The sequence below is a fragment of the Neopsephotus bourkii genome, unplaced genomic scaffold (genome assembly GCF_033783945.1).
Source record: "Neopsephotus bourkii isolate Nb327-2 ecotype Australia unplaced genomic scaffold, CSIRO-AGI_Nbou_v1 NB_689, whole genome shotgun sequence".
NCBI lineage: Eukaryota > Metazoa > Chordata > Aves > Psittaciformes > Psittacidae > Neopsephotus > Neopsephotus bourkii.
The window spans coordinates 186412-211793 of NW_026901188.1; the positions used below are offsets into that span (position 1 = coordinate 186412).

Below are 25382 nucleotides of genomic sequence, written 5' to 3' on the forward strand. Positions count from 1 at the left end.
CTGGCCTGTGCTTCAGGGGGGTTTGGGTCCTTGTTCCAGGATGTGAAGTGCTGCATTAGCATCAGTTCTGTCACCTCTGCTCAGCACCTTTGCCTCGTGTCCAAGGCACTGATGTAACCGCATCACCAATGCCATGATCTAACGTGGCTGTCAAGGGATGTTCTTCAGGGAGAACATGACAGGGGCACCACCACCAGAGCTGGGACTGCAGCCCCACACCTGGAGAGGCAGGAGAGCTGCAGAGCTGCTGCGTCCACAGCTCTGGTGTGCTTTGGGCTCGTGTGTGAGTGACAGCCAAGATCCAGGTTTCTCCCATGTTACAGTGACCCAGACCCTTCCCACCCATGGGGAACAGCTCAGCACTGGGGCAGGCTCAGCTGAGGGAGGTTTGGTTGCAGCGGGGGGTGGTCAGTAGGTCGAGAGAGGTTCTCCTTCCCCTCTACTCTGCCCTGGTGAGACCCCATCTGGAATATTGGGTCCAGTTCTGGGCCCCTCAGTTCAAGGACAGGGACCTGCTGGAGAGAGTCCAGCGCAGGGCAACTGAGATGATGAAGGGAGTGGAGCATCTCCCTTATGAGGAGAGACTGAGGGAGCTGGGTCTCTATAGTTTGGAGAAGAGGAGACTGAGGGGTGACCTTATTAGTGTATATAAATATATAAAGGGGGAGTGTCCCGAGGATGGAGCCAGGCTCTTCTCAGTGGCAAACAATGATAGGACAAGGGGCAATGGGTACAAACTGGAACACAAGAGGTTCCACTTAAACTCCTTCTCAGTGAGGTGACAGAACACTGGACCAGGCTGCCCAGGGAGGTTGTGGAGTCTCCTTCTCTGGAGCCATTCAAAACCCGCCTGGACACGTTCCTGTGTAACCTTATCTGGGTGTTCCTGCTCTGCAGGGGGATTGGACTGGATGAGCTTCTGAGGTCCCTTCCAATCTCTAACATACTGGGATACTGGGATACTGTGAAGAGCTCCGCGGGTGCAGCAGAGCTGATGGGGCAGGGCTGAGGGTGACCAAGGCGGGAGGAAGCATCAGGCTCCTTCCTGGATCCGTGCAGTGTGTGTGGGTAGCTGTGCAGCGGCTGCTCGTGGGTGCTGCTGTGGGGTAGTGACGAGCACCATGTACTGTGTGTGGTGGTGCTGATGGGGCTGGGAAGGGGCAGGGATGCGCGGGGCAGGGATCTGTTTCCTTCCATCCCTTTGCTCCAGGCCGTGCCTGGCTGCGGTCCCTCCTCCGGCTGCATTGCGCTGTGCAGCCTCAGCCGAGCGGGCTCAGGTCCCTGTATGTGCCCTGCTCTGCCCATCTCTGCACGCTGGTAACGGGCAGAGCTGGGGGGATCCCTCCCCGTTCCTCCTCCTGCGGAAGGCCCCCTGCGGTGAGGAGCACCCGTGGTTGGGGTGTGCCTGTGCTCAGGGATGGGCGCTGCGGGTGCTCGCTGCTCCTGGTGATGTTCTGGGGCTTTGACCCCCTGGTCCCTCAACCTCCGGCTCCGTTGGTTGCATCTCAGCATCTGCTCCATTGGTGAGGGTGCACCCCGGTTGCTGAGGGTGCCTGCCCCTCTAATAAAGCGATGGTTGGATGCTGCTGTGTTCGTTGGTGCAACGGCTCTGCTGGTCTCATCCTGCTGTAGCTGGGCCTGAGGGTCCGAGTTCCAGCTGAAGAGCAGCCCCATTGGCATCGGCCCCATGGATGCTCGAGGTAATGAACTCTTGCAGGTGCTTTCTGCTTGGAGCAAGCTCCCAGGGATGCTTCAAGGTTCCTGGGTTTGGTGTCCCTCAAGGCCACTTGTGTGGAGCACTGGGTGTAAGGCGGGATTTTAGGGGCTGGCTCACGGTTGTCCCTCATTGGGTAACTTGGGGGGGGGGAATCTGCCTGCACCCCTGTACCTGTCCCTGCTTGCTGCAGTGGTGCTCCGCAGCCAGTGCCCCCTGGCCGTGCACATGCCTTCAGTGACTGCGGATGTGTCCTCCCGGATGCAGAGCTCAGGGGAAGCAGCTGCTTTGGAGCATCTGAGGTTTGTAATTACCTTTAATTGTATGTTAGTAATTAGCTAGAATTGTATGTTAGTAATTAGCCTTGATTATATGTTAGCAATTAGCTTTAATTGCCCCAGAGACCACTCGGGGGGTACCTGCCTGCAGGGCTGCAGTGAGCAGTTGGATGTGAGCATGAGGCTGAAGCGATGGGAGCCCGGAGGTGACCCCACAGCGAGGCTGGGGCTGCCCCACAGGGACCCAGCGCCTGATCCCTGCTGTGGATGGGGCTTGGGAGCGGGCAGGGAGCCGGGGCCTGCGCACCCCCGCAGACAGGGCTGGGTTGGAGCCCCGAGCCCTGGGGGGGCCTCCCCTCCTCCTGCTGCCCTCAGAGCCTGGGCTGGTTTCTGCATGAACGGCCCCTTCTCGCCCTGCTGCTGGCGCTGGGGAGCAGGGGTGGGTGCTGGGGGTCCTGGGGCCGCTCCGAGCCCCGGGCCGCGGGGGCTGCTCCGTTTCCTCCAGGCCAAGCGAGCCTCTCCCTGCTTGGGACCCCTCCTTGCCCCCTGCGCCCGTGGCCTGGGGCGGTTGGGAGAGGGCAGCGCTGGGGGGCGGCAGCAGGGGCGGGCTCAGTCCCTGCCCCGGAGCAGGCACCGCGGCGGGCGCGGGGCTCCCTCCCGGTCCCCCGGTGCCAAAGGGCTCCCGGTGCCTGGGGGAGGCTCCGTGCTCCGAGCGGGGAGCTCGGGGGTGCTCATCGCGACCAGAACTTGCCCTGGGAGCCCCGAGTGCCCCTGCAGGGAGCGGGGATGGGGGCTGGAGGCGGCTGCAGCTCCCGTCCCGTCCCGTCCCTGCCCGGGAAGCCCAGCGCGGGCGGCTGCGGGGGGAGAGGGGAGGGAGCGGGGCTCGGCTGCTGGGGGTGATCCCGACCCCGACTGGCGCCGCCTGGGGTCCTGAGGGAAGGAAACAGCGATTGGGGGGCACGGGGTAAGGAGGAGCTGCGGGGGGAACCCGGGGTGGTGACGGATCGGGGGCTCCCCGTGCAGCAGGAGCCGGGCTTGGGGCCGCAGGATGCTGATGCATGAAGGCAGAGCAGGGCTTGGGGAGCCCCAAACCCAAGCCGGAGGTGTCAGGGCAGGAGGTGTCAGGGCAGAAGCTGTCCCCGCTTCACCCGGCCCAGCACCCGACCCCCCCCCCAAATGCCCCTTTTTGCCCCCAAAGGAGCGAGGAGCGGGGCCGCGGGTGGCTGGAGCCGAGGGGGGGTTCAGCCCTGGGGGGTGCGGTACCGTGGTGCCCCCTGAACCCCCCTGCAGCCCCCCCCAGAGCCGGTCCCGGTGGGGGATGACGCTGAGACCGCCCTGCTCATTACACTGGTGAGCGGGAGCTGCGCCCCGCCCCCGGCGCGGGGGGGCAGAGCCGAGCCGGGCAACCCATTGCATCCCAGCGCATCCCATCGCAAACCATCGCATCCCGCATCGCCCGCAGCATCCCAGCGCATCCCAGCGCATCCCATCGCATCCCAGCGCATCCCATCGCAAACCATCGCATCCCGCATCGCCCATCACCCGCAGCATCCCATCGCATCGCCCACAGCATCCCAGCGCACCCCAGCGCATCCCAGCGCATCCCGCATCACCCGCAGCATCCCATCCTATTGCATCGCATCCCGGCCCCAGCGGAGAGGGGTCTCCGCGTACAGGAACCGCCGAACCACCCCCCCACCCTCCCCAGGAGCCGGGACCGGGCCCGGTGCCGCGGCCGCGGATGCTGGAGGTGCGGGGGGGTCCCGGTCCCGGTCCCCGCTCTCCTCCGAGCCCCGAGGATCGTTTTCCAGCCCGCGGTGACCCCACTTGCTCAGGTAACGCTCAGCGGCGGAGGGATCCGGGGGCCGGGGTGGGAATGGGGCGGGATCGGGGCACCGGGAGCGGGTCCAGGGCAGCGGGGAGCGAGTTTGGGGCCGAGCCCAAATCTCCGTCTTTGGTCGAGTTGTGGCTGCGGGTCCGTTTTCCCGGTGACAACCGCGGCAGCAGCTCCCTGGACCCCGCTGCTCTGATGGAGGCCGGGCAGGATGGGGATGGGAGGGTGGAAAAGCCGCGCTCGGAGCCGGGACGCGAGCAGCGGGGCTGGAGGGGAGGATGCTGCTGCTGGAGCCCATGAGGATGCTGCTGCTGGAGCCCATGAGGATGCTGCTGGAGCGCCGAGCTCACCCCTGAGCTGAGTTCAGCCCGGTCTCAGCCTCCAGCAAACCCGGGCATGGGGGCCTGGGGGAGGAGGAAGAGGATGAAAGCGGGGATCAGCGCTGAGCTTTGGGACTTGGGATGTGAGGCTCCAGGGCTGCGGCAGGCTCCGGAGCTCTCTGTGTGGGGCTGTACCCGTGGTGGTCCAGGAGCTCCGGGACCAGCAGCCGGGGTTCTGGATGAGCTGTTTTGGCCTCGGATGGTCCCGATGCCACAGGGACACCCCCCCCCCCCCCCGATGTCTGCGGGGGGGGTCACCCCTTCCCAGGGGGGAACACGCGGTTCTGTTGCCGTTTCTCCCCCCCAACCCCCGGAGCTCGTTTATCGTCCCCTCAAGCAGGAAAAGGCCCCCAGCTCTGCAGCAGCTCAGCAGGACAGGGGGATGCTGCGGGTGAAGGCTCTGCCGAGCCGCGAACCCCTCGGGTTTGGGTTCCTAGGCAGGGGTCTGAACGGCGCGGCTGGGATGGAGCATCCCGGTGCAGCACTCGCAGGGACGGAGCATCCCGGTGCAGCGCTGGCAGGGATGGAGCATCCAACCCGGTGCAGCGCTCGCAGGGATGGAGCATCCCGGTGCGGTACTCACAGGGGATGGAGCATCCCGGTGAAGCACCCGCAGGGATGGAGCATCCCGGTGCAGCGCTCACAGGGATGGAGCACCCCGGTGCAGCACTCACAGGGACGGAGCATCCATCCCGGTGCAGCGCTCGCGGGGATGGAGCATCCCGGTGCGGTACTCACAGGGACAGAGCATCCATCCCGGTGCAGTGCTCACAGGGACGGAGCATCCATCCCGGTGCAGTGCTCACAGGGACAGAGCATCCATCCCGGTGCAGTGCTCACAGGGATGGAGCATCCATCCCGGTGCAGTGCTCACAGGGACAGAGCATCCATCCCGGTGCAGTGCTCACAGGGACAGAGCATCCATCCCGGTGCAGTGCTCACAGGGACAGAGCATCCATCCCGGTGCAGTACTCACAGGGACAGAGCATCCATCCCGGTGCAGTGCTCACAGGGACGGAGCATCCATCCCGGTGCAGTGCTCACAGGGACGGAGCATCCATCCCGGTGCGGTACTCACAGGGACGGAGCATCCATCCCGGTGCAGTGCTCACAGGGACAGAGCATCCATCCCGGTGCAGCGCTCACAGGGACAGAGCATCCATCCCGGTGCGGTACTCACAGGGACGGAGCATCCATCCCGGTGCAGCGCTCGCAGGGACGGAGCATCCCGGTGCAGTGCTCACAGGGACAGAGCATCCATCCCGGTGCAGCACTCGCAGGGACAGAGCATCCATCCCGGTGCAGCGCCCTCAGGGAATCCCTCAGTTGGCACAAACCGCAGTAAATCCCCTCCCTCGGGGCGCGGAAGCGCCGGTGCCGGGAGCAGCGGGTTCAGTGCCTGAGCTCCCGCCTGCGGGTGGTGCCTCGGGAACGCGCTGAGCGGCTGCGGGGAGCTCCTGAGGAAGGGGTGTTTGGGGGAAAAAGCTTTGAAAGCAACGGGAAACTGGGAATTCTTTCCCATTCGGAGATCCTTTCCCATTCCCAAAAGGAACTGGGAGGAAATGGCGGGGTTTCCAGGGGAGGGTTTGTCCTGCAGGGAAAGTTGGTCCTGGAAAACTTCCGTATTTTCATTTCCCCGGGAAGCAGGGCCAGGATTGGAGCCTCCTGCATGGGCACGCGGGGGTGCGGGGCATACAGGAGGCTGTTTGGGGTCAATCTGTGTAGTGTAGCGCTGCTGGGATGGCAGTGTGGGGCTCCGGGCATACAAGAGGCTGTTTGGGGTGAACCTCTGTAGTGTAGCGCTGCTGGGATGGCAGTGTGGGGCTCCGGGCATACAGGAGGCTGTTTGGGGTGAATCTCTGTAGTGTAGCGCTGCTGGGATGGCAGTGTGGGGCTCCGGGCATACAAGAGGCTGTTTGGGGTGAATCTCTGTAGTGTAGCGCTGCTGGGATGGCAGTGTGGGGCTCCGGGCATACAGGAGGCTGTTTGGGGTCAATCTCTGTAGTGTAGCGCTGCTGGGATGGCAGTGTGGGGCTCCGGGCATACAGGAGGCTGTTTGGGGTCAATCTCTGTAGTGTAGCGCTGCTGGGATGGCAGTGTGGGGCTCCGGGCATACAGGAGGCTGTTTGGGGTCAATCTCTGTAGTGTAGCGCTGCTGGGATGGCAGTGTGGGGCTCCGGGCATACAAGAGGCTGTTTGGGGTCAATCTCTGTAGTGTAGCGCTGCTGGGATGGCAGTGTGGGGCTCCGGGCATACAGGAGGCTGTTTGGGGTCAATCTCTGTAGTGTAGCGCTGCTGGGATGGCAGTGTGGGGCTCCGGGCATACAGGAGGCTGTTTGGGGTCAATCTCTGTAGTGTAGCGCTGCTGGGATGGCAGTGTGGGGCTCCGGGCATACAAGAGGCTGTTTGGGGTCAATCTCTGTAGTGTAGCGCTGCTGGGATGGCAGTGTGGGGCTCCGGGCATACAGGAGGCTGTTTGGGGTCAATCTCTGTAGTGTAGCGCTGCTGGGATGGCAGTGTGGGGCTCCGGGCATACAGGAGGCTGTTTGGGGTCAATCTCTGTAGTGTAGCGCTGCTGGGATGGCAGTGTGGGGCTCCGGGCATACAGGAGGCTGTTTGGGGTGAATCTCTGTAGTGTAGCGCTGCTGGGATGGCAGTGTGGGGCTCCGGGCATACAGGAGGCTGTTTGGGGTCAATCTCTGTAGTGTAGGCTGCTGGGATGGCAGTGTGGGGCTCCGGGCATACAGGAGGCTGTTTGGGGTGAATCTCTGTAGTGTAGCGCTGCTGGGATGGCAGTGTGGGGCTCCGGGCATACAGGAGGCTGTTTGGGGTGAATCTCTGTAGTGTAGGCTGCTGGGATGGCAGTGTGGGGCTCCGGGCATACAAGAGGCTGTTTGGGGTCAATCTCTGTAGTGTAGCGCTGCTGGGATGGCAGTGTGGGGCTCCGGGCATACAGGAGGCTGTTTGGGGTCAATCTCTGTAGTGTAGGCTGCTGGGATGGCAGTGTGGGGCTCCGGGCATACAAGAGGCTGTTTGGGGTCAATCTCTGTAGTGTAGGCTGCTGGGATGGCAGTGTGGGGCTCCGGGCATACAAGAGGCTGTTTGGGGTCAATCTCTGTAGTGTAGCGCTGCTGGGATGGCAGTGTGGGGCTCCGGGCATACAGGAGGCTGTTTGGGGTCAATCTCTGTAGTGTAGGCTGCTGGGATGGCAGTGTGGGGCTCCGGGCATACAAGAGGCTGTTTGGGGTCAATCTCTGTAGTGTAGCGCTGCTGGGATGGCAGTGTGGGGCTCCGGGCATACAGGAGGCTGTTTGGGGTCAATCTCTGTAGTGTAGGCTGCTGGGATGGCAGTGTGGGGCTCCGGGCATACAGGAGGCTGTTTGGGGTCAATCTCTGTAGTGTAGCGCTGCTGGGATGGCAGTGTGGGGCTCCGGGCATACAGGAGGCTGTTTGGGGTGAATCTCGGTAGTGTAGCGCTGCTGGGATGGCAGTGTGGGGCTCCGGGCATACAAGAGGCTGTTTGGGGTCAATCTCTGTAGTGTAGCGCTGCTGGGATGGCAGTGTGGGGCTCCGGGCATACACGAGGCTGTTTGGGGTCAATCTCGGTAGTGTAGCACTGCTGGGATGGCAGTGTGGGACTCCGGTGCTGAACGAGCTCAGTCCATGCATGACACGAGTTCAGCACGTTCTCAGCCCAGAGCTTGCCGGGGGTTTGTCCATTGCACACGGGGTTAGGGCTGAGGACAGAGGCTGGGGCTGAAATGGGCATCTCCAGCCCTGCTGGTGTTTGGGGGGTGATGGGACTCCATTTAGGAGACCCTCTTCTCCTGCTGTTATCCCTGCCCTTCCAGAGGGTGCCCCCAGCTGCACCAGGGCAGTGTGGCTGATGTTTTGCACTATAGCACACTGCAGCTTCCACCTTTCCCTGTTAAAATCCAACCTGGGATGGGTTGGGGGGGTGTTCATCACCCCCACAGTGCCTTGAGGACCCGAGCTCAGCTGGGAGATGGGACCCAGGTACCAGTGAGTGTCCACGGGAGGCCAATCCTGAGCGAGGGGTGGGCTTCTGGCTGTGAGAGCTCTGGAGGGGGCTTGGGGGGATGATGGGGATTTGGGGTTCAAGTGAGGTCCCTGGGCTTGGGGATCCAGGATCACGGTCTGTGGAATCATGGCATCAGCAGACCATGGTCCATGACCTCCTGGCACAGATGCTGGGAAACCAGGGGATGCTGGCTGGGATCCTGTTGGATTTAGTTGTTGGGTGTTTGTGGGGACCCCAGCCCCCCTTTGCACAGTGGACAGGGCCTGGATAAATCCCCTGTGGCACCGGGCTCTCTGGAATGAGCACAGTATCCCAGTATGTTAGAGATTGGAAGGGACCTCAAAAGCTCATCCAGTCCAATCCCCCCTATGGAGCAGGAGCACCTAGGTAAGGTTACACAGGAGCAGCTTCCTCTCGTTTAGGATGGCGCTCACGTCGGGCTCACCTGGGAAAAGCCCTTCAGGGAGGAAGGCAATGGAGCTTCCCGCTGCAGGAACTGATGCCTGGCGAGCGGCATCCCCTGCATGGGGAGCAGGGAACGGTTTGAAAGCGCTCCTGGAGGAGAAACATCTCAGAGGGAGCGATGGGAAGCGCTGCCCATTAAACACTCCCAGGGCAGATCGTGAGGCTCCTGTCGGGGTTTCCGGCCCTTCCTCGCCTCCTCCGTCAGTGACCGAGATGCTTCAGCGCACGTTTGCCCCGCGCCTGGAAGGGCAGCAGGGCAGGGGGTGATGGAGGGGCAGCAGCTCTGGAGCGCAGCCCCCGAAGGCCGCAGCTTCCTCCCTTTCCCCTTCTCCTGACCGGTTTTCCCGTCTGTTTCAGGCTGTCCCGGCCCGAGGGAGCGCTCGCCATGGACCAGGGGCACGTCAGCAGCCACCGCCTGAGCGGTGAGTACCAGAGCCAGCCCCGGAGCTGCTCCCGAGGGTTCCCATCCTGCTCCCTGCGGGAGGAGCCTTTCGCTGTGCACGCACTGGGGGTCGGTTTCCTAATACAAGGGTAAAACCCTCCCACCCCCCACCCCCCCTCGGCTTTCCAGCAGGGAGCAGGGACAAGTGGGAAGCGGGATTCCAGCTGAGCTGGGATCTGTTATCCAGAAGCAGGAGCCGTTAAAGGGTTCTTTAGCCCCGGGTTTTGCCCCTTCCTATGGGAGGAGCGCGGGATGCTCCGTGTGCGGGAGTGCCCTGGGGAGCCGCATCGCTGCTTCCCCAGCGTCCTGAGCCGGGTGCAGACCGCAAGGGGTTGGGGCGGAGGAGCTGGACCCAGCTCCTGTGTTGAGGCTTTAACCCTGAGACCCCTCCGGGCTGCTCGGGACCCTCCGGCAGGGGCCGGGTCTGGGGCCGGGGCCGGGTCCCTCCGGGAGCGCGTTCGCCGGCTCCTGCCCAGGTGCGGAAGCGCCGCGGGTCCTGCGCTCGGCTCCGGGGGTTCCGTGGCTCGGGCGCTGCGCACCCCGGCGGGAGGGGCCCGCTCCTCTGTGCTGGGCTGGGTGAGCGCGGCCCCGGGCTGCGGGAGCTGGCGCAATGCAGCAGGAGCGCAGCCGAGCAGCGCTGCCGCCGCCAGCCCCGGTGCCGCCGGGGGTTCCCTGCTCCTCGCCGCTGGGGCTCCCTTCAGGGGTTCCCTGGAAGCCGCAGCCCGCGGGTCCCAGCGGAGCGGGGTCTCCCTGCGCTGGCCGGGGGGGGGGGGGTGCAGATGTGCGCTGTGCGCATCTGTGCGGGAAAGGGCCCGGTGCGCGGGGCTGGCGCAGCCATTCCCTGGCTCCCTCCTCCCCTGGGGACAGAACGCGGGTGCTTCACTGCCCCTCGAGCAGAGCGAGCACGGGGCTGCCCTTGGCCCCCAGCCCTGCTCCCTGCCGCCGTTTGCCGCCCGCCGAAGCGGGGCAGTGCGGTTTATGCCGCGCTCTTCGGCCGATCCCGTGCTCCCGGCTCCGAGCTGAGCCCCAGGCGCGGAAGCCGCCGGTGATGGAGCCTGCCCCGGCTCACGGAGCCTCCCGCCCGCCCGCAGTGACCGCGAGCCCCCCGCGCTGGGAGATCGGGATCTACGCGGCCGGCGCCGTGGTGCTGCTGGGGGTGGCCGCGCTCAACCTCTGGAAGCTCTGGCGCTCCGGGACCTACCCCGCACCTTCCCCCTTCCCCAACTACGACTACCGGTACCTGGAGCAGAAGTACGGGGCTGCGCACCCGGACACCAAGCACAAGGTAAAGGGGTGGAAACCGTCCCTGGCCTCCTCCCGCGGTGCCCACGGAGCTGCTGCAGGGGCAGAGCCACCCCCAACATCCTCGGTGCTGCTGGGGAGTGCGGGGGGGACGGCGTGGAGCTGGGACACGGGGCTTGGGAGCTGCAGGGTTCGCTGCAGCAGCAGCCTGGGGCCAGGCAGAGGCTGTCAGGAACCGGAGAGGTGGCAGCGGATCCCCGCTGTCCCCCGGCGTCGTGGGGAGGGATGGGGCTGAGGTTCCTGGTTTTCATGGGATCCCAGAGCAGGTTGGGTTGGGGGGGCCCCTAAAACTCATCCAATTCCAACCATTGTCCCTACAGGCCCTTGCCCCAAGCCCCTCTCCAGGCTCCCTGCAGCCCCTTTAGGCACTGGAGCTGCTCTCAGGTCTCCCCTTCAGGAGCCTTCTCTTGTCCAGGCTGCCCCAGCCCAGCTCTCTCAGCCTGGCTCCAGAGCAGAGCTGCTCCAGCAGCTCCAGGTCCCTCCAGTGCTCCTGCCCCAGAGCAGGATGCAGGATGCAGAGCACAGCAAAGGGGGCATCACCTCTAATTCCCTGTCCCTGTTGCAGCGAGGGGTGGCTCTGGGGGCACAGAGGGTGCTGGAGAAGACATCACCCAGCCGCAAGAGCAGCCTGAGGGCAGATGACACCTTGGAGAGCATCAACGAGCTGGGGAGCCTGGAGCTGATGAGCAGGGACCTGGGCCTGGCCGCCTACGGCCCGCTGAGGAAATCCATCTCCGCTGACTCGCTGAGCTCCATCTCGTCCATCGGGAACAACTTCGGGCAGGACTTCACGGTGGGGCAGGTGGAGGTGTCCATGGAGTACGACGCGAAGGCGGCCGCGCTGCACGTGACGCTGCTGCAGGGCAAGGACCTGCTGGAGAAGGAGGACGCTCGCTTCGAGTCCTGCTTCATGCGCATCAGCCTCCTCCCGGCCGAGCAGATCGTCGGCATCTCCCGGGTGAGCCCCGCTGCAGGGAACCCCCATTGCACGGAGCCCCCATTGCAGGGAGCCCCCATTGCAGGGAGCCCCCATTGCACGGAACCCCCATTGCACGGAACCCCCACTGCACAGAGCCCCCATTGCACAGAATCCCCATTGCACGGAGCCCCCATTGCACGGAGCCCCCATTGCACGGAACCCCCATTGCACGGAACCCCCACTGCACAGAGCCCCCATTGCACGGAACCCCCACTGCACAGAGCCCCCATTGCACGGAACCCGCATTGCACGGAATCCCCATTGCACGGAGCCCCCATTGCACTGAACCCCCATTGCACAGAGCCCCCATTGCACGGAATCCCCATTGCGCGGAGCCCCCATTGCACGGAACCCCCATTGCACGGAGCCCCCATTGCACGGGGCCCCCATTGCACAGAGCCCCCATTGCACGGAGCCCCCATTGCACGGAACCCCCATTGCACGGAGCCCCCATTGCACACGGTGCCTGGGCTCAGCATCCCTTGGCTGAGCTCCCCTGGGCAGTGATGGGGCCTTGGGAGTTGTAAAACAGCTTGGGTTGGAAGGGACCTGAAAGCTCCTCCAGCCCCAACCCCTGCCAGGGCAGGGACCCCTTCCACTGGAGCAGCTTGCTCCAAGCCCCTGTGTCCAACCTGGCCTTGAGCACTGCCAGGGATGGGGCAGCCACAGCTTCTCTGGGCACCCTGTGCCAGCGCCTCAGCACCCTCACAGGGAAGAGCTTCTGCCTAAGAGCTCAGCTCAGTCTCCCCTCGGGCAGGTTCAAGCCATTCCCCTTGGCCTGGCCCTACAGGCCCTTAGGAAGAGCCCCTGGGGCTGGCAGTGCTGGAGCCCCGCTCAGGGCTGTTCCACATCCCATGGTTCAGGGGGATCCCGGCTGTGTTTGTGCATCACAGACCCGGCAGAGGCAGAGCTCCTCTTGGGATGATGCCTTTGCTGTCCCTTTGTGGCTTATGGCGAGTTTTCCCCCTTGGCTTTCCCTGCTCCAGGTCTGGGGATGCTGCAGGAGCAGTTTGGGAGGGATATGGAGGGCGGCAGCGCATTGGACACATGGTGCTGTGCCACGTCCACGCATGCACGTGTGCCGTGTGCTCTGTCACCCTGACACAGCCTCCTCATCCCTCCATGGCACTTCCCTGCCCACATGGGATGTGGCAGCTGAAGATCCATGCGGCTGCACTGGAGGGGCCAGACTGGGGCACTGTGGGGTGAAACCTCCCTTTTGAGATGCCCCAAAGCCGGAGCTGCATTTCCCTTTGAGCTCAGCATGGCCCCGCTGCCTCTGCAGTGCTCACAGCGCCCTATAACAGCGTCTCCCCAGCCAAGGATCAGGCTCTTTATTTGTGCTCTGAGATATTCATTATTTAGCATCATTATTTATAATTCACCAGCACCATTTACCCTCTTCTGCTGCCCCGAGGCCACCCATAAACACACATCTGGTGCCTTCCCTTAATGCTTTGCAGTGCCTGTGGTCATTTAATAGCAGCTGATGCTCCTGTGGTACCTCTGAGCAGGGAGCCCACAGCACAGCCTCTGCTGCAAGCAGGGAGCGTGAAGCTGCTCTTCCCATTGAGGCGCTTTAACCCCTGGGATGATGGAGGTTGGTGGTACCCGATGGGAGCGCAGGGACTCCTGTGCTAGGAGCTGGGGATGGAGGCACCTCAGGGACTGCTTCACGTCCTTCATCCCGGGATGGAGCGGGTCTAGGGGACACACAGACACGAGGCAGTCCTTAGGGTGAGATGAACCAGCTCTTCATGGAACCCCAGCCTGGTTTGTGTTGAAGGGACCTTAAACTCATCCAGTTCCAAATCCCTGCCCAAGATCTCATCTAACTTCTGCCTAAGAGCTCCCCTCAGGCAGGTTCAAGCCATTCCCCTTGGCCTGTCCCTACAGGCCCTTGTCCCAAGCCCCTCTCCAGGTTCCCTGCATCCCCTTTAGGCCCTGGAGCTGCTCTCAGGTCTCCTCGTGTCCAGGCTGCCCCAGCCCAGCTCTCCCAGCCTGGCTCTGCAGGAGGAGGTGATGGCTGCTGGAGCCCCATGGGTTCAGGGCTGAGCCCTTCCCCACCGCAGCCCCGGCTCTGGATGTGGTGGGAGCTGGTCCCCTGCTCCATGACTCCCCCTTTTAGGACAAGCCTTGGTCTGTGGCTGGGGCCTCGCTGCTGAGTGAAACAGAGCTGGAGGGGGTGAAACCCAGCCCCTAGGGACAGGATCTTGGAGCTGTCCCCCTGCAGTGCTTGAGGGCAGGCAGTGACCAGCACCCTGCAGGATGTGGCCACGGGGAGCTGCTGTGGGCAGGTGGAAAATCCCCCTCATCCCATGGAGGATGGGACCAGCTCCCTTGGGTGGGGATGCACTGCAGGGATGCTGGGGAGGGACTCTTCATTAGGGACTGCAGTGACAGGACAAGGGGTAATGGGTTCAAACTGAAACAGGGGAAGTTTAGATTGGATCTAAGGAGGAAATTCTTTCCTGTGAGGGTGCTGAGGCACTGGAATGGGCTGCCCAGGGAGGTTGTGAATGCTCCATCCCTGGCAGTGTTCAAGGCCAGGTTGGACAGAGCCTTGGGTGCCATGGTTTAGTGTGAGGTGTCCGGGCCCATGGCAGGGGTTGGAACTGGGCGGTGCTCAGGTCCTTTCCACCCCGAACCGTTCTGTGATCCCCTGATTCTGTCACCCAGAGCCACGCACCCCTTGGCTGTTCCCGTGGCAGAAAGGGGGGATCCTGGGCTGGGCCCCCTCCCCGGCGCTGTCTGAAGGCGCCCCCAATGCCCCCGCACAGATCCAGCGCGGCGCCGGCGCCGTGGCCTTCGAGGAGCGGTTCTCGGTGCCGCTGGAGCCCGCGGCGCTGGAGGAGCAGAGCCTGCGCTTCACCGCCTTCGGCATGGACGGGGCCGAGCGCAGCGTGAGCACCGGCGGGGCCGAGCTCAAGCTCTGCGACCTGGACCTGGCGGCGCGGCCCTTCAGCGCCTGGCTCTACCTGCAGGACACGGACAGGGTGAGCAGGGCTGGGCCTGCCCCCAGCGGGGCTGCCAGGGATCTACTCCCTGCGGGGCTGGGTCCGGGGGGGGATGCTGTGTCCATGGGGTCAGTGGTGATGGGATGCTGGGTCCATGGGGTCAGTGGTGATGGGATGCTGGGTCCCTGGGGTCAGTGGTGATGGGATGCTGGGTCCATGGGGTCAGTGGTGATGGGATGCTGGGTCCATGGGGTCAGTGGTGATGGGATGCTGGGTCCATGGGGTCAGTGGTGATGGGATGCTGGGTCCATGGGGTCAGTGGTGATGGGATGCTGTGTCCATGGGGTCAGTGGTGATGGGATGCTGTGTCCCTGGGGTCAGTGGTGATGGGATGCTGTGTCCATGGGGTCAATGCTGATGGGATGCTGTGTCCCTGGGGTCAATGCTCATGGGATGCTGTGTCCCTGGGGTCAATGCTCATGGGATGCTGTGTCCCTGGGGTCAATGCTCATGGGATGCTGTGTCCCTGGGGTCAATGCTCATGGGATGCTGTGTCCATGGGATGCTGTGTCTGCAGGCGGTGGACACGGTGGGGGAAATCCTGCTGTCCCTGAGCTACCTGCCCACTGCTGAGCGCCTCACCGTGGTGGTGGTGAAAGCCAAGAACCTCGTGTGGACCAACGGCAAAGTGACCGCAGGTGAGCGCCGGTGCCGGCGGTGCGGGGTCCCTTGGTGCTGGGTGCGCTGGAGGGGGCCTCTCATCTGTGCCCATAGAGCCATGGAGCGGTTTGGGCTGAAGGGACCTTTGAAGCTCATCCGGTCTGGCCCCATCTTCAGCTGGAGCAACCCCTCCAGTGTGCCCCTGGGTGCTTGCAGGGATGGGGCATGTGCCAGCTCTCGGGGCACCCTGTGCCAGTGCCTCAGCACCCCTACAATGGGGTGAAACAGGGGGACCCCACCTGCCCGTCCCTCTGTGAGTGCAGTCGGGCTGGGAGAGGGGAGCAAGGCCCCAGTGACCAGGAGAAGCAAACAGCACCGCTCCAGCCCTTCTCTAGTGGGGTTCTGGACACGGCCCCACCGTTGGGGCCAGGCTGCCCCAAGGCCATCAGGGCTTCAGTGTCCGATGCCCAACCCATGCATTGCACCATTGCAGCACAGTGGGGTTTGTTGGAGGGGCTCCTGGGGAGGACAGGCCCCAGGAAGGTCTGCAATGGCACGGGGCGAGCTCACGGTGCCGCTGGCTCCCTTCTCTCCCCATGGCAGACCCCTTTGTCAAGGTGTACCTGCTGCAGGACGGGAGGAAGATCAGCAAGAAGAAGACGGCAGTGAAGAGGGATGACCCCAACCCCGTGTTCAACGAGGCCATGATCTTCTCCGTGCCGGCCATCGTGCTGCAGGTCCGTCCCCATCGCCCATTGGGGGCCCATTGCTCCCCACAGCCCCCCGCTAGGGAGGGACTCATGGGGTGTGTGGGGTCCGGGGGATGAGTACGTGCAGGTGTGGTTTGGGGGTGCACACATGGGGTAAAGGGGGGATGTGTGCATAGGGGTGGGAGGTGTGGGATATGGCTGCTGCATGGGGTGGATGGGGTTTGGGGTATAGGGAGGTGTAGATGTATGGGATGAGGTTGTGTGCGTGGATGGGGGCACATAGGGGTTATGGGGGATGTGTCAGAATGGGGGGGTACAGGGGGATGTGTGTGGGGAGAAGAGTGTGTAGTGGTCAGGTGTGGTGTGGGTATGAATGGGTGGGGGTACAGGGGATGGGGGAGCGGGGGGTGTAGCTATAGGGGGGTGTTTATGGGGTGGGTGCAGGGGATGGGTGTATGTTGGGGTGTAGCTATTGGGGGGTGTTTATGGGGTGGGGTGCAGGGGATGGGTGTATGTTGGGGTGTAGCTATAGGGGGGTGTTTATGGGGTGGGTGCAGGGGATGGGTGTATGTTGGGGTGTAGCTATAGGGGGGTGTTTATGGGGTGGGTGCAGGGGATGGGTGTATGTTGGGGTGAGCTATAGGGGGTGTTTATGGGGTGGGTGCAGGGGATGGGTGTATGTTGGGGTGTAGCTATTGGGGGGTGTTTATGGGGTGGGTGCAGGGGATGGGTGTATGTTGGGGTGTAGCTATAGGGGGTGTTTATGGGGTGGGTGCAGGGGATGGGTGTATGTTGGGGTGTAGCTATAGGGGGTGTTTATGGGGTGGGGGTGCAGGGGATGGGTGTATGTTGGGGTGTAGCTATAGGGGGTGTTTATGGGGTGGGTGCAGGGGATGGGTGTATGTTGGGGTGTAGCTATAGGGGGGTGTTTATGGGGTGGGGTACAGGGATGGGTGTATGTTGGGGTGTAGCTATAGGGGGGTGTTTATGGGGTGGGTGCAGGGGATGGGTGTATGGTGGGGTGTAGCTATAGGGGGGTGTTTATGGGGTGGGTGTCAGGGGATGGGTGTATGTTGGGGTGTAGCTATAGGGGGGTGTTTATGGGGTGGGTCAGGGGATGGGTGTATGGTGGGGTGTAGCTATAGGGGGTGTTTATGGGGTGGGTACAGGGGATGGGTGTATGTTGGGGTGTAGCTATAGGGGTGTTTATGGGGTGGGTGCAGGGGATGGGTGATGTGGGGTGTAGCTATAGGGGGGTGTTTATGGGGTGGGTACAGGGGATGGGTGTATGGTGGGGTGTAGCTATAGGGGGGTGTTTATGGGGTGGGTGCAGGGGATGGGTGTATGTTGGGGTGTAGCTATAGGGGGTGTTTATGGGGTGGGTGCAGGGGATGGGTGTATGTTGGGGTGTAGCTATAGGGGGTGTTTATGGGGTGGGTGCAGGGGATGGGTGTATGTTGGGGTGTAGCTATAGGGGGTGTTTATGGGGTGGGTGCAGGGGATGGGTGTATGTTGGGGTGTAGCTATAGGGGGTGTTTATGGGGTGGGTGCAGGGGATGGGTGTATGTTGGGGTGTAGCTATAGGGGGGTGTTTATGGGGTGGGTGCAGGGGGTTTGTGCCTATGTGTTAGCACTGGGGGCACCTTCGGGTGTGGGTCTGGGGTGACCGAACGAGGGTGAAGCCCTGGGGCTGCTGTGTCCCCCCCAGGAGCTGTCGCTGCGGGTGACGGTGGCCGAGTGCGGCGAGGACGGCCGCGCCGACAACACGGGCCACGTCCTCATCGGCCCCGCGGCCAGCGGCATGGGCACCACGCACTGGAACCAGATGCTGGCCACGCTCCGGAGGCCCGTGTCCATGTGGCACCCGCTCCGCAGGAACTAAGGCTGAAGGGGGGGGCCCCTGCGCCCCGGGACAGCGGCACAGGGCTGGGGGGGGCCCGGAGGCAGCGGGGCTGCAGCCGCGCAGGGGATGCGCAGCGCTGGGAGGAGCGGAGCATCCGCTCCGCACGCACTGGAGGCTGGAGCCGCTGCATCCCCCCCGCCGGGGTGAGCTCGCCCGTGCCAAGGGCTGAGGATGGACTCGCTGGGAACGGAGCCTGCATCCGCATGGAGCAAACCCAGCACCAGCTCCCAGAGCATCCCGGGGCACCGGAGGTGGCCTCAGATGGACCCTGAGGGCTGCTGGGGATGGGGTGGGCTTCTGGGGAGGGGGTTTGGTGGGATGGGGGCAATGGAGAGAGGGGGAAGATAAAGAGCTGGCATGGTGTGGTTCCAATGGGTGCTGTGGTTGCACTGGGTCACTGTGGTTCCAATGGGTGCTGTGGTTGCACTGGGTCACTGTGGTTCCAATGGGTGCTGTGGTTGCACTGGGTCAGTTTGGTTCCAATGGGTGCTGTGGTTACACTGGGTCAGTGTGGTTCCAATGGGTGCTGTGGTTGCACTGGGTCAGTGTGGTTCCAGTGGGTGCTGTGGTTGCACTGGGTCAGTGTGGTTCCAGTGGGTGCTGTGGTTGCACTGGGTCAGTGTGGTTCCAATGGGTGCTGTGGTTGCACTGGGTCAGTGTGGTTCCAATGGGTGCTGTGGTTGCACTGGGTCAGTGTGGTTCCAATGGGTGCTGTGGTTGCACTGGGTCAGTGTGGTTCCAATGGGTGCTGTGGTTGCACTGGGTCACTGTGGTTCCAATGGGTGCTGTGGTTGCACTGGGTCAGTGTGGTTCCAATGGGTGCTGTGGTTGCACTGGGTCAGTGTGGTTCCAATGGGTGCTGTGGTTGCACTGGGTCAGTGTGGTTCCAATGGGTGCTGTGGTTGCACTGGGTCAGTGTGGTTCCAGTGGGTGCTGTGGTTGCACTGGGTCAGTGTGGTTCCAGTGGGTGCTGTGGTTGCACTGGGGGGAGTGTGGCTTTTCTGGGCTGTTTCCGAGGGATTTTGGTGCCAAAACGTTGCCAATGAGGATGGAGAGGAGAGATGACAGCAGACAAAGGCCATCAGTGCAGGCGGGGCCTTCCTCCATCTCAAGCACTGAGCCCCTGCCCTGGGGCTGGACTTGGCTGGGGGGGTTCAACCTCCTGGGTTGAAGGAGACCTCTCGGGGATGAGCCATCATTTGGGGGCAGCTTTTCCCACCCCTGCCCCTTTCCCAGGGACTCCAACCCTCAGGGCTGCTCCCAGCACCGAACCCCTGCGCTTTTAACACAAATCTCACGACTGGGAGGTGTTTTTGTGGCTCCAGTCCTGGATCCCACCTGGACTTGCTCATCCCAGAGCTCGCTCCCTTCACCCCGTGTCTGCGTGCAGACAGGAACAGCCTGGCCCCGGAACATCCCAGTATGTTAGAGATTGGAAGGGACCTCAGAAGCTCATCCAGTCCAATCCCCCTGCAGAGCAGGAACACCCAGATAAGGTTACACAGGAACGTGTCCAGGCAGGTTTTGAATGGCTCCAGAGAAGGAGACCCCACAACCTCCCTGGGCAGCCTGGTCCAGTGTTCTGTCACCTCACTGAGAAGAAGTTTAAGTGGAACCTCTTGTGTTCCAGTTTGTACCCATTGCCCCTTGTCCTATCATTGTTTGCCACTGGGAAGAGCCTGGCTCCATCCTCGGGACACTCCCCCTTTATATATTTATATACACTAATAAGGTCACCCCTCAGTCTCCTCCAAACTATAGAGACCCAGCTCCCTCAGTCTCTCCTCATAAGGGAGATGCTCCACTCCCTTCATCATCTCAGTTGCCCTGCGCTGGACTCTCTCCAGCAGGTCCCTGTCCTTCTGGAACTGAGGGGCCCAGAACTGGACCTAAGGCAGACACAGGAGATCCCAATCTCACCAGTTTCAAGCCCAGCTCCCGTTTGAGGGGAGAGGAACAGCCCGGCTCCTGCCCCGGGTGATGTCTGCGGTGTTGAGGAGCCGGTGTCCACGCTGTTTCCCAGAGGGAGGGCTCTGATGGAGCCCCCCATGGCCGGGGATGCTCGGGGATGCTCGGGGCCCTCATCCCTTGCTCGCTCCCCTGCAGCACCCAGCAGGGAGCGGGGCCGGGGGGGGGGCTCGGGGCTCTTTGCTCCCCGGGAAGGGGGGAGCGCGGTCGGAGGGGGTTGAATGCTCCGAGCAGGGACAAAGCGGGCGCTTGAGCTGCGCACCCGGGTTCAGGCAGCGGCTCCCCCCCTGCTCCCTGCCCTGCACTGCGGGACGAGGCTGCGGTTCCCGCTGCGCTCCCTCCCCGCAGGCCCCGCTCTGCCCCTCCCGTTCCTCTGCTCCAGCCCCACAGCCCCGTGCCCCATCGCTGCCAGCGGGGCTGGGGCCGTCCTGCAGCGGCCAGCACCGGGATGGGGGTGCCCAGGGCAGGGGCTGACAGGGAGCGGGTTGGGGGATGAGGTTTGAAGGGAGCAGGGTTCGGGGTCTGGACGTGGTTCTGAGCCCGTGCCAGCAGCGGGGCCCTGGGGGGCAATGTAGGGACTGTAGTGACAGGACAAGGGGTAATGGGTTCAAAGTGAAACAGGGGAAGTTTAGATTGGATCTAAGGAGGAAATTCTTTCCTGTGAGGGTGCTGAGGCACTGGAATGGGTGCCCAGGGAGGTTGTGAATGCTCCATCCCTGGCAGTGCTCAAGGCCAGGCTGGACGGAGCCTTGGGTGCCATGGTTTAGTGTGAGGTGTCCCTGCCCATGGCAAGGGTTGGAACTGGATGATCTTGAGCTCCTTTCCAACCCTATTCTGTGATTCTATGATTCTGTGAATTTGCCCCTGAGCTGCTCCTCTCCCCTTCGGGAAGGGACAGGGAAGCGCTCGCTGTGCTGCAGCCCCTGCTGAGCACCGGGCAGGGTGAGCTCAGGGCCCTGAGCCCGTGCCGCAGTCACTGCTCGGAGGCGCGGGTGCTGCTCAGCCCCGTGGATGCGAGTGTGGCCTGGGGCCTTCTGTGCCCTCCTCTCCGGCCCTTCCTCTGTGGGGGCATCCCAGCTCCTCCTCCCTCATCCCCGGGCCTGCCTGGGCCACCCTGGGGACAAGTGGCTGCACTCAGGTGCTGATGGAGCCTGTGCCGTGCACTGGTACCTGCTCAGAGCCATCGAGAGGCGACAGGGCAGGGGCTGCTGCATGGATGGAGAGGTGAGGATCAACAGGCAGAAAACATGGGAGATGGATCAGCTTTGGGGGACAGGACCAGGGAGCAGACAGGGACAGGGGAAGCCGAACGTGAGGCTCCCTCCTGCCTGCAGGGCTGGACCTGCCTTTGCCACTGGGGAGCTTCCCTCGGGCTTCCCAAGGAGCTTGGCAGGAAGGGAAGGGCAGGGCAAGAATCTGCATCTCCTGTGATGTGTGGGGGGGGAGCAGCAGGCAGGGAGGAGGCAGAGACCCCCCCCGGGCAGTGCTGTGGGAGCAGGCGGGGGCAGCAGCTCTCCCCCAGGGTGCTTTGGAGCAGCTCCCAATGGCAATGGCAGGGCCAGGACTTGAGGCCTCTCCATAAGCACAGAGCCCCAGAGCAGGACTGAGCCTGGCACAAGCCACTTCCCCCAGGGATGCAGGCCTGGCTGCTCTGTGGGCACACCAGGGTCCCTCTGACAGTGACAATCCCCCCCCAGGGCCAGAGGATTGCTGGGCTGGGGCAGTGGAGCTGCAGCATCCTCTCTCTTGTCCCGTTCCTTCCCTGGCTCCTCTCACTCCCTGCAGGAGAGACCCACGTGGGGCTTTCAGCTCCCCTCATATTCCTGCTCCCTGGCATTTCTCTTCTTACTGCAGCAGCAGAACCACCACAGGTTGCTTTAGGTGTTTCGTATCCATCTTTACTTTAGAGGCACTCTCCAGCCTCTCCCTGTGCATCCATCCCTCTGTCAAGGATAACCAGGACAGAGCTGCTCGCCTTCCTCCGGCTCAGCTCTGTGCTCCAGGGAGACCCAGCGACCCTTTATTGAGGCACAATGGCTCCAGGCTCTGTCAGCCCCCAGAACCGAGCTCCACCTTCCCCCTGAAGCTTCAGCAGCATCTTTGGCCTTCACAGCCTGGCCCCTGACCTCAAGCCTTGGAGGAGGCTGCTGAGCTCCATCACTTCTCCTTGTCCCTCCTCTTGCTCCTCCTCTGGCTCGTGAGCTCGCTGAGCTTCTTGTCCAGGCGCTGCTGGAGCTGGGCTCTCTTGGCTGGATCCAGGGAATTGTCTTTGGAGCCGCTCCCGGGACACAGGAGCCCTTCCCTGCTGCTGCGCTGCCGCGCCTGCGCCTTGGCCTTGTCCCCACAGCCGTGAACCTGGGGGGGAACAGACCCCGGTGGGGAACAGGGCGTGCGATCCCCCACGTGGGAATGGGGTGGGTTCAGTCCCAGGGCCTGCGGTGCCGTTGCTTTGCACCCCTCCAAAACCATCCCCTGTTTATTGCCAGCTCCTCTAGCAGAGAGCAAGAATGGAAAGGGGACATTTCCCTATCTGGAATGTGCAGTGGGAAAACAATCCCCTTGGACAGTGCCTCCTCCAGGGGCAGCCTCAGGATCTGCCTTGGGTCTCACACGAGAGCCAGCATAAACCAGAGCTCCTGATCCTGCTCTCTGCTAACACAGAGACTTGAGGGGGAAAGGAGTGAAACAGGACAAGGGACTCGGGGAAGGAGAAGAGGCCTCTTCAGCCATTCTCTGCTGCTCAGTGTGAGCAATCTGTGCTCTGCCGGGGAACTGAGAAGCTTCATGACCCTGACTCTGTGCAGGCAAACCTTCACCAAACTCAGGCTGGGCTGAAGCCAAAGGCCCTGCTCAAAGCACCCTGAGTCACCTCCACCAGGTAGGATCCCAGCCCGTCCTGCTGTGACAGAGGGAGATGGCTCAGTGCGAGGTGTCCCTGCCCATGGCAGGGGGTTGAACTGGAGGATCTGAAGCTCCTTTCCAACCCTGACTGTTCTGTGATTCCATGACAGACCTCCCTGCCCATGCAGCAGGCTGTCCCATAGCTCCTGGCCAGGATGGGGATTGCTGAGCCCATTGCCCAACCTAAAGCAGTTGGAGCTAGGAGACCCGCCAGACCAACCTTAAAGCAGGCAGTAACCCCACCTCAGCAGGGGCTGGAGCACAGGCATCGGCCAGGGGGATCTGCTCTGCTCTGCTGTGCTGCATGGAGGGGGCTTCAGCAGCTCAAGGGGAACATGAGTCATAGAATCCCAGAGTGGTTTGGGTTGAAGGGACCTTAAAGCTCCTCCAGCTCCAACCTCTGCAAGGGCAGGGACCCCTTCCACTGGAGCAGCTTGCTCCAAGCCCCTGTGTCCAACCTGGCCTTGAGCACTGCCAGGGATGGGGCAGCCACAGCTTCTCTGGGCACCCTGTGCCAGCGCCTCAGCACCCTCACAGGGAAGAGCTTCTGCCTAAGAGCTCAGCTCAGTCTCCCCTCGGGCAGGTTCAAGCCATTCCCCTTGCCCTGTCCCTACAGGCCCTTGTCCCAAGCCCCTCTCCATGTTCCCTGTGGGACCATTCAGGTATCTTTCTTCTGAAGAGGGACCAGAAGCTCCAGCCCCTCTGTGATGGCTCCAGGCATGGCTGGAGCCCCCCTCGGGCCAGGCAGGGGTAGGAGCTCTCAGGCCATTTCACATTGAAGCCTGATAACATCTGGAGAAGAAGCTGAACATTAAAAGCAACACAAACTCCTTGAGAGGACTTCACCCTCCCAACGGCTTCCCAGTGGAGCCCTCATTGCCATTCAGCAGGGAGAGGCGGTTCTGCAGGGAACAGATTTATACCCACACTGGATTGTGAATGACCATAAATACAGAGATTCCCTGCCATGGCAACAGATAGTGCCTGACAGGGGGAGCAGCTGCGGGGAGGATTTACAGGTCAGCTGCTAAACGTTGCTAAGCTCTGTGCAGTGAAGAGCTGTGCCCGAGGGATGCAGGATGAGGACGATGGGCACAGGAGCCTGCAGCTCAATGGACAATCATCACCTCTCAGCTCGTGTCCCCGTCACAGCCACGTCAGCTCTGCCCACAGGACTCAGACCCTGCGGCCAGCTGGCAGTGAGCATCACGCTGCCAAGCCTGGAGGCTTGAACTGTCTGCCTGCCTCTGCACCCAAACAGAAAGCTGAAGCCTGACATCACTTTAACCTCAGTTTCCTTCCTTCCTTCCCAGACCTGGGAGGAAGGGGCTCTCAAGCAGCTATGGGTGAACAGCAGGAAGCTGCTGGTTTAGTGGCCTTCACACTCCCACGTTGATTGCCCAGGGAGGCTGTGACTGCTCCATCCCTGGCAGTGTTCAAGGCCAGGCTGGATGAGGCCTTGGGTGAGATGGGTTAGAGTGAGGTGTCCCTGCCCATGGCAGGGGGTTGGAGCTTGATGATCTTGAGGTCCTTTCCAACCTGAACTATTCTATGATTCTATGCAGGGGGTTACAGGGCTGCTGAGACCCCTGCTCAAGAGTCCTCCACTGCAAGAAAGCAGAGCAGAGGAGGCAGAGGGACTCCTGGCACTCAGGTATGGATGGGAGCTAGAGCTGAGTCTGGTGTGGAGCAGCTCAGCTCCAAGCCAGCACAGCACTTAAGGGAATGCCTAACTGCTGCTCTGTGTGGCTCCAGCCTTGTCCCCAGGCTGCAGAGGGAATCAGCCGAGAACTGGGAATGGTGTCTGGGCTCCCTCCAGTCAGTGCCTCAGGCTCACACCTCTGTCTCTCCTCTCTGCCTTGCTTTATCTGCACAGCCCGAGTGTAAATCACAGAATCACAGGATGGTCTGGGCTGGAAAGGGTCTTTAGATCACCCAGTTCCACCCCCTGCCAGGGCATGGTGCAGGAGGGCACAAAGCAGAGGGAAGCAGCAGCAGCTCTCAGGAGGCAGAGCCCAGAGCCCAGCATCCCCCAGCCCTTCCTCCTGCATCTCCAGGGCTCTGCCAGAGCCGCTGCTTCCAGTGCTGCCAGGGCCCCCTGCCTGGGTGCGGGTGCTCCCACATCACCCCCCTGCAGCCCCGGTACCTCGGGGACGTGGTGGCTGAGGCAGAAGCGGCGGCGGCAGTGGTGGCAGAGCTGGCCCAGGGTGGTGATGCTGGCTGTGCAGCGGGGCAAGGCACACGTGTTGTCAGCCTTCACGGCAGCAGAGAGCAGGGCATCCACGTCTTCCTCTGCTTCTGCTGCTTTGCCTGGGGAGCAGAGAGCGCAGTGACCCACCTGCACAGACCTGAGCCACCCCAGGCACCCATCCCTGCAGCCTGGGCTGCACAGCAGCACCGTGAGCCCGGGGTCACTGCCAGCAGGGACCGGGATTTCAGGCATGAGCTCAGGGCTCCCTCCTGCAGGGTGCCTGGGTGCCCCCCTCTGCTAGAAGGGAAGAGGAAGGGATGTGTCTGGCAGGAGGAATGGCAGCTCCTGGCTGCTCTCTGCCTCTGTGTTTAGGAGGCAGCCACATCCTTCACTGTGGGCCAGACTCCTCTTAGTTCCTCTCCCTCCATTTGGGAGCCTCCAATTCCCTGAGCCTGGGCAAAGGGTCCCCAGTGTTTTTCCTTTGATCTAAGAGATGTGTAACAGCCCCTTCCACAGATGCTGCAGCCAAGTGATGCGTGTTCCTGCCAGTCCTCCCACCTCTGCAGTGACAAGCATCAGAGTGCTTTCCAAGAGCCACATCCCACCCTCCATGCACCCAGACAAACCCCAAGGCCTGGAGGCAAAACCACGAGGGT

The 25382-nt window shown here is 62.6% G+C and overlaps 2 protein-coding genes across 3 annotated transcripts in view; one reads left to right on the plus strand and one right to left on the minus strand.

The window, feature by feature from the left end:
• Positions 1-3746: 3746 nt before the first annotated feature.
• SYT12 (synaptotagmin 12) lies at positions 3747-17732 on the plus strand. 2 transcript variants are annotated; one of them, XM_061353583.1, is made up of 8 exons: positions 3747-3827; positions 9071-9135; positions 10247-10440; positions 11023-11415; positions 14217-14432; positions 14971-15091; positions 15657-15790; positions 17472-17732. In XM_061353583.1, the coding sequence occupies exons 2-8, from the start codon at positions 9099-9101 to the stop codon at positions 17643-17645; spliced, it is 1269 nt and encodes a 422-aa protein (XP_061209567.1). In that variant the 5' UTR covers positions 3747-3827; positions 9071-9098; the 3' UTR covers positions 17646-17732. The 2 variants fall into 2 exon arrangements, with proteins under 2 accessions (XP_061209567.1, XP_061209566.1); XM_061353582.1 differs by lacking the exons at positions 3747-3827; positions 9071-9135 and having other exon boundaries at positions 10104-10440.
• A 3989-nt stretch (positions 17733-21721) lies between these two features.
• The window catches only part of IGHMBP2 (immunoglobulin mu DNA binding protein 2), a 31812-nt gene continuing 28151 nt past the window's right edge, over positions 21722-25382 (minus strand). Inside the window, exons 15-16 of the mRNA XM_061353597.1 lie at positions 24682-24845; positions 21722-21989 (exon numbers count right to left, since the gene is read on the minus strand). Of these exons, the coding sequence (XP_061209581.1) occupies positions 21792-21989; positions 24682-24845 (362 nt within the window). The 3' untranslated portion in view covers positions 21722-21791. The remainder of the gene's footprint in view (positions 21990-24681; positions 24846-25382) is intronic.

Excerpts from the sequence above, each read along its gene's own strand:
- SYT12 (XM_061353582.1), top strand. The coding sequence starts at position 10,204 with ATGGAGCCTGCCCCGGCTCACGGAGCCTCCCGCCCGCCCGCAGTGACC. Across the intron at positions 11,416-14,216 it reads AGATCGTCGGCATCTCCCGG|ATCCAGCGCGGCGCCGGCGC; the intron begins GTGAGCCCCGCT and ends GCCCCCGCACAG. Across the intron at positions 14,433-14,970 it reads ACCTGCAGGACACGGACAGG|GCGGTGGACACGGTGGGGGA; the intron begins GTGAGCAGGGCT and ends CTGTGTCTGCAG.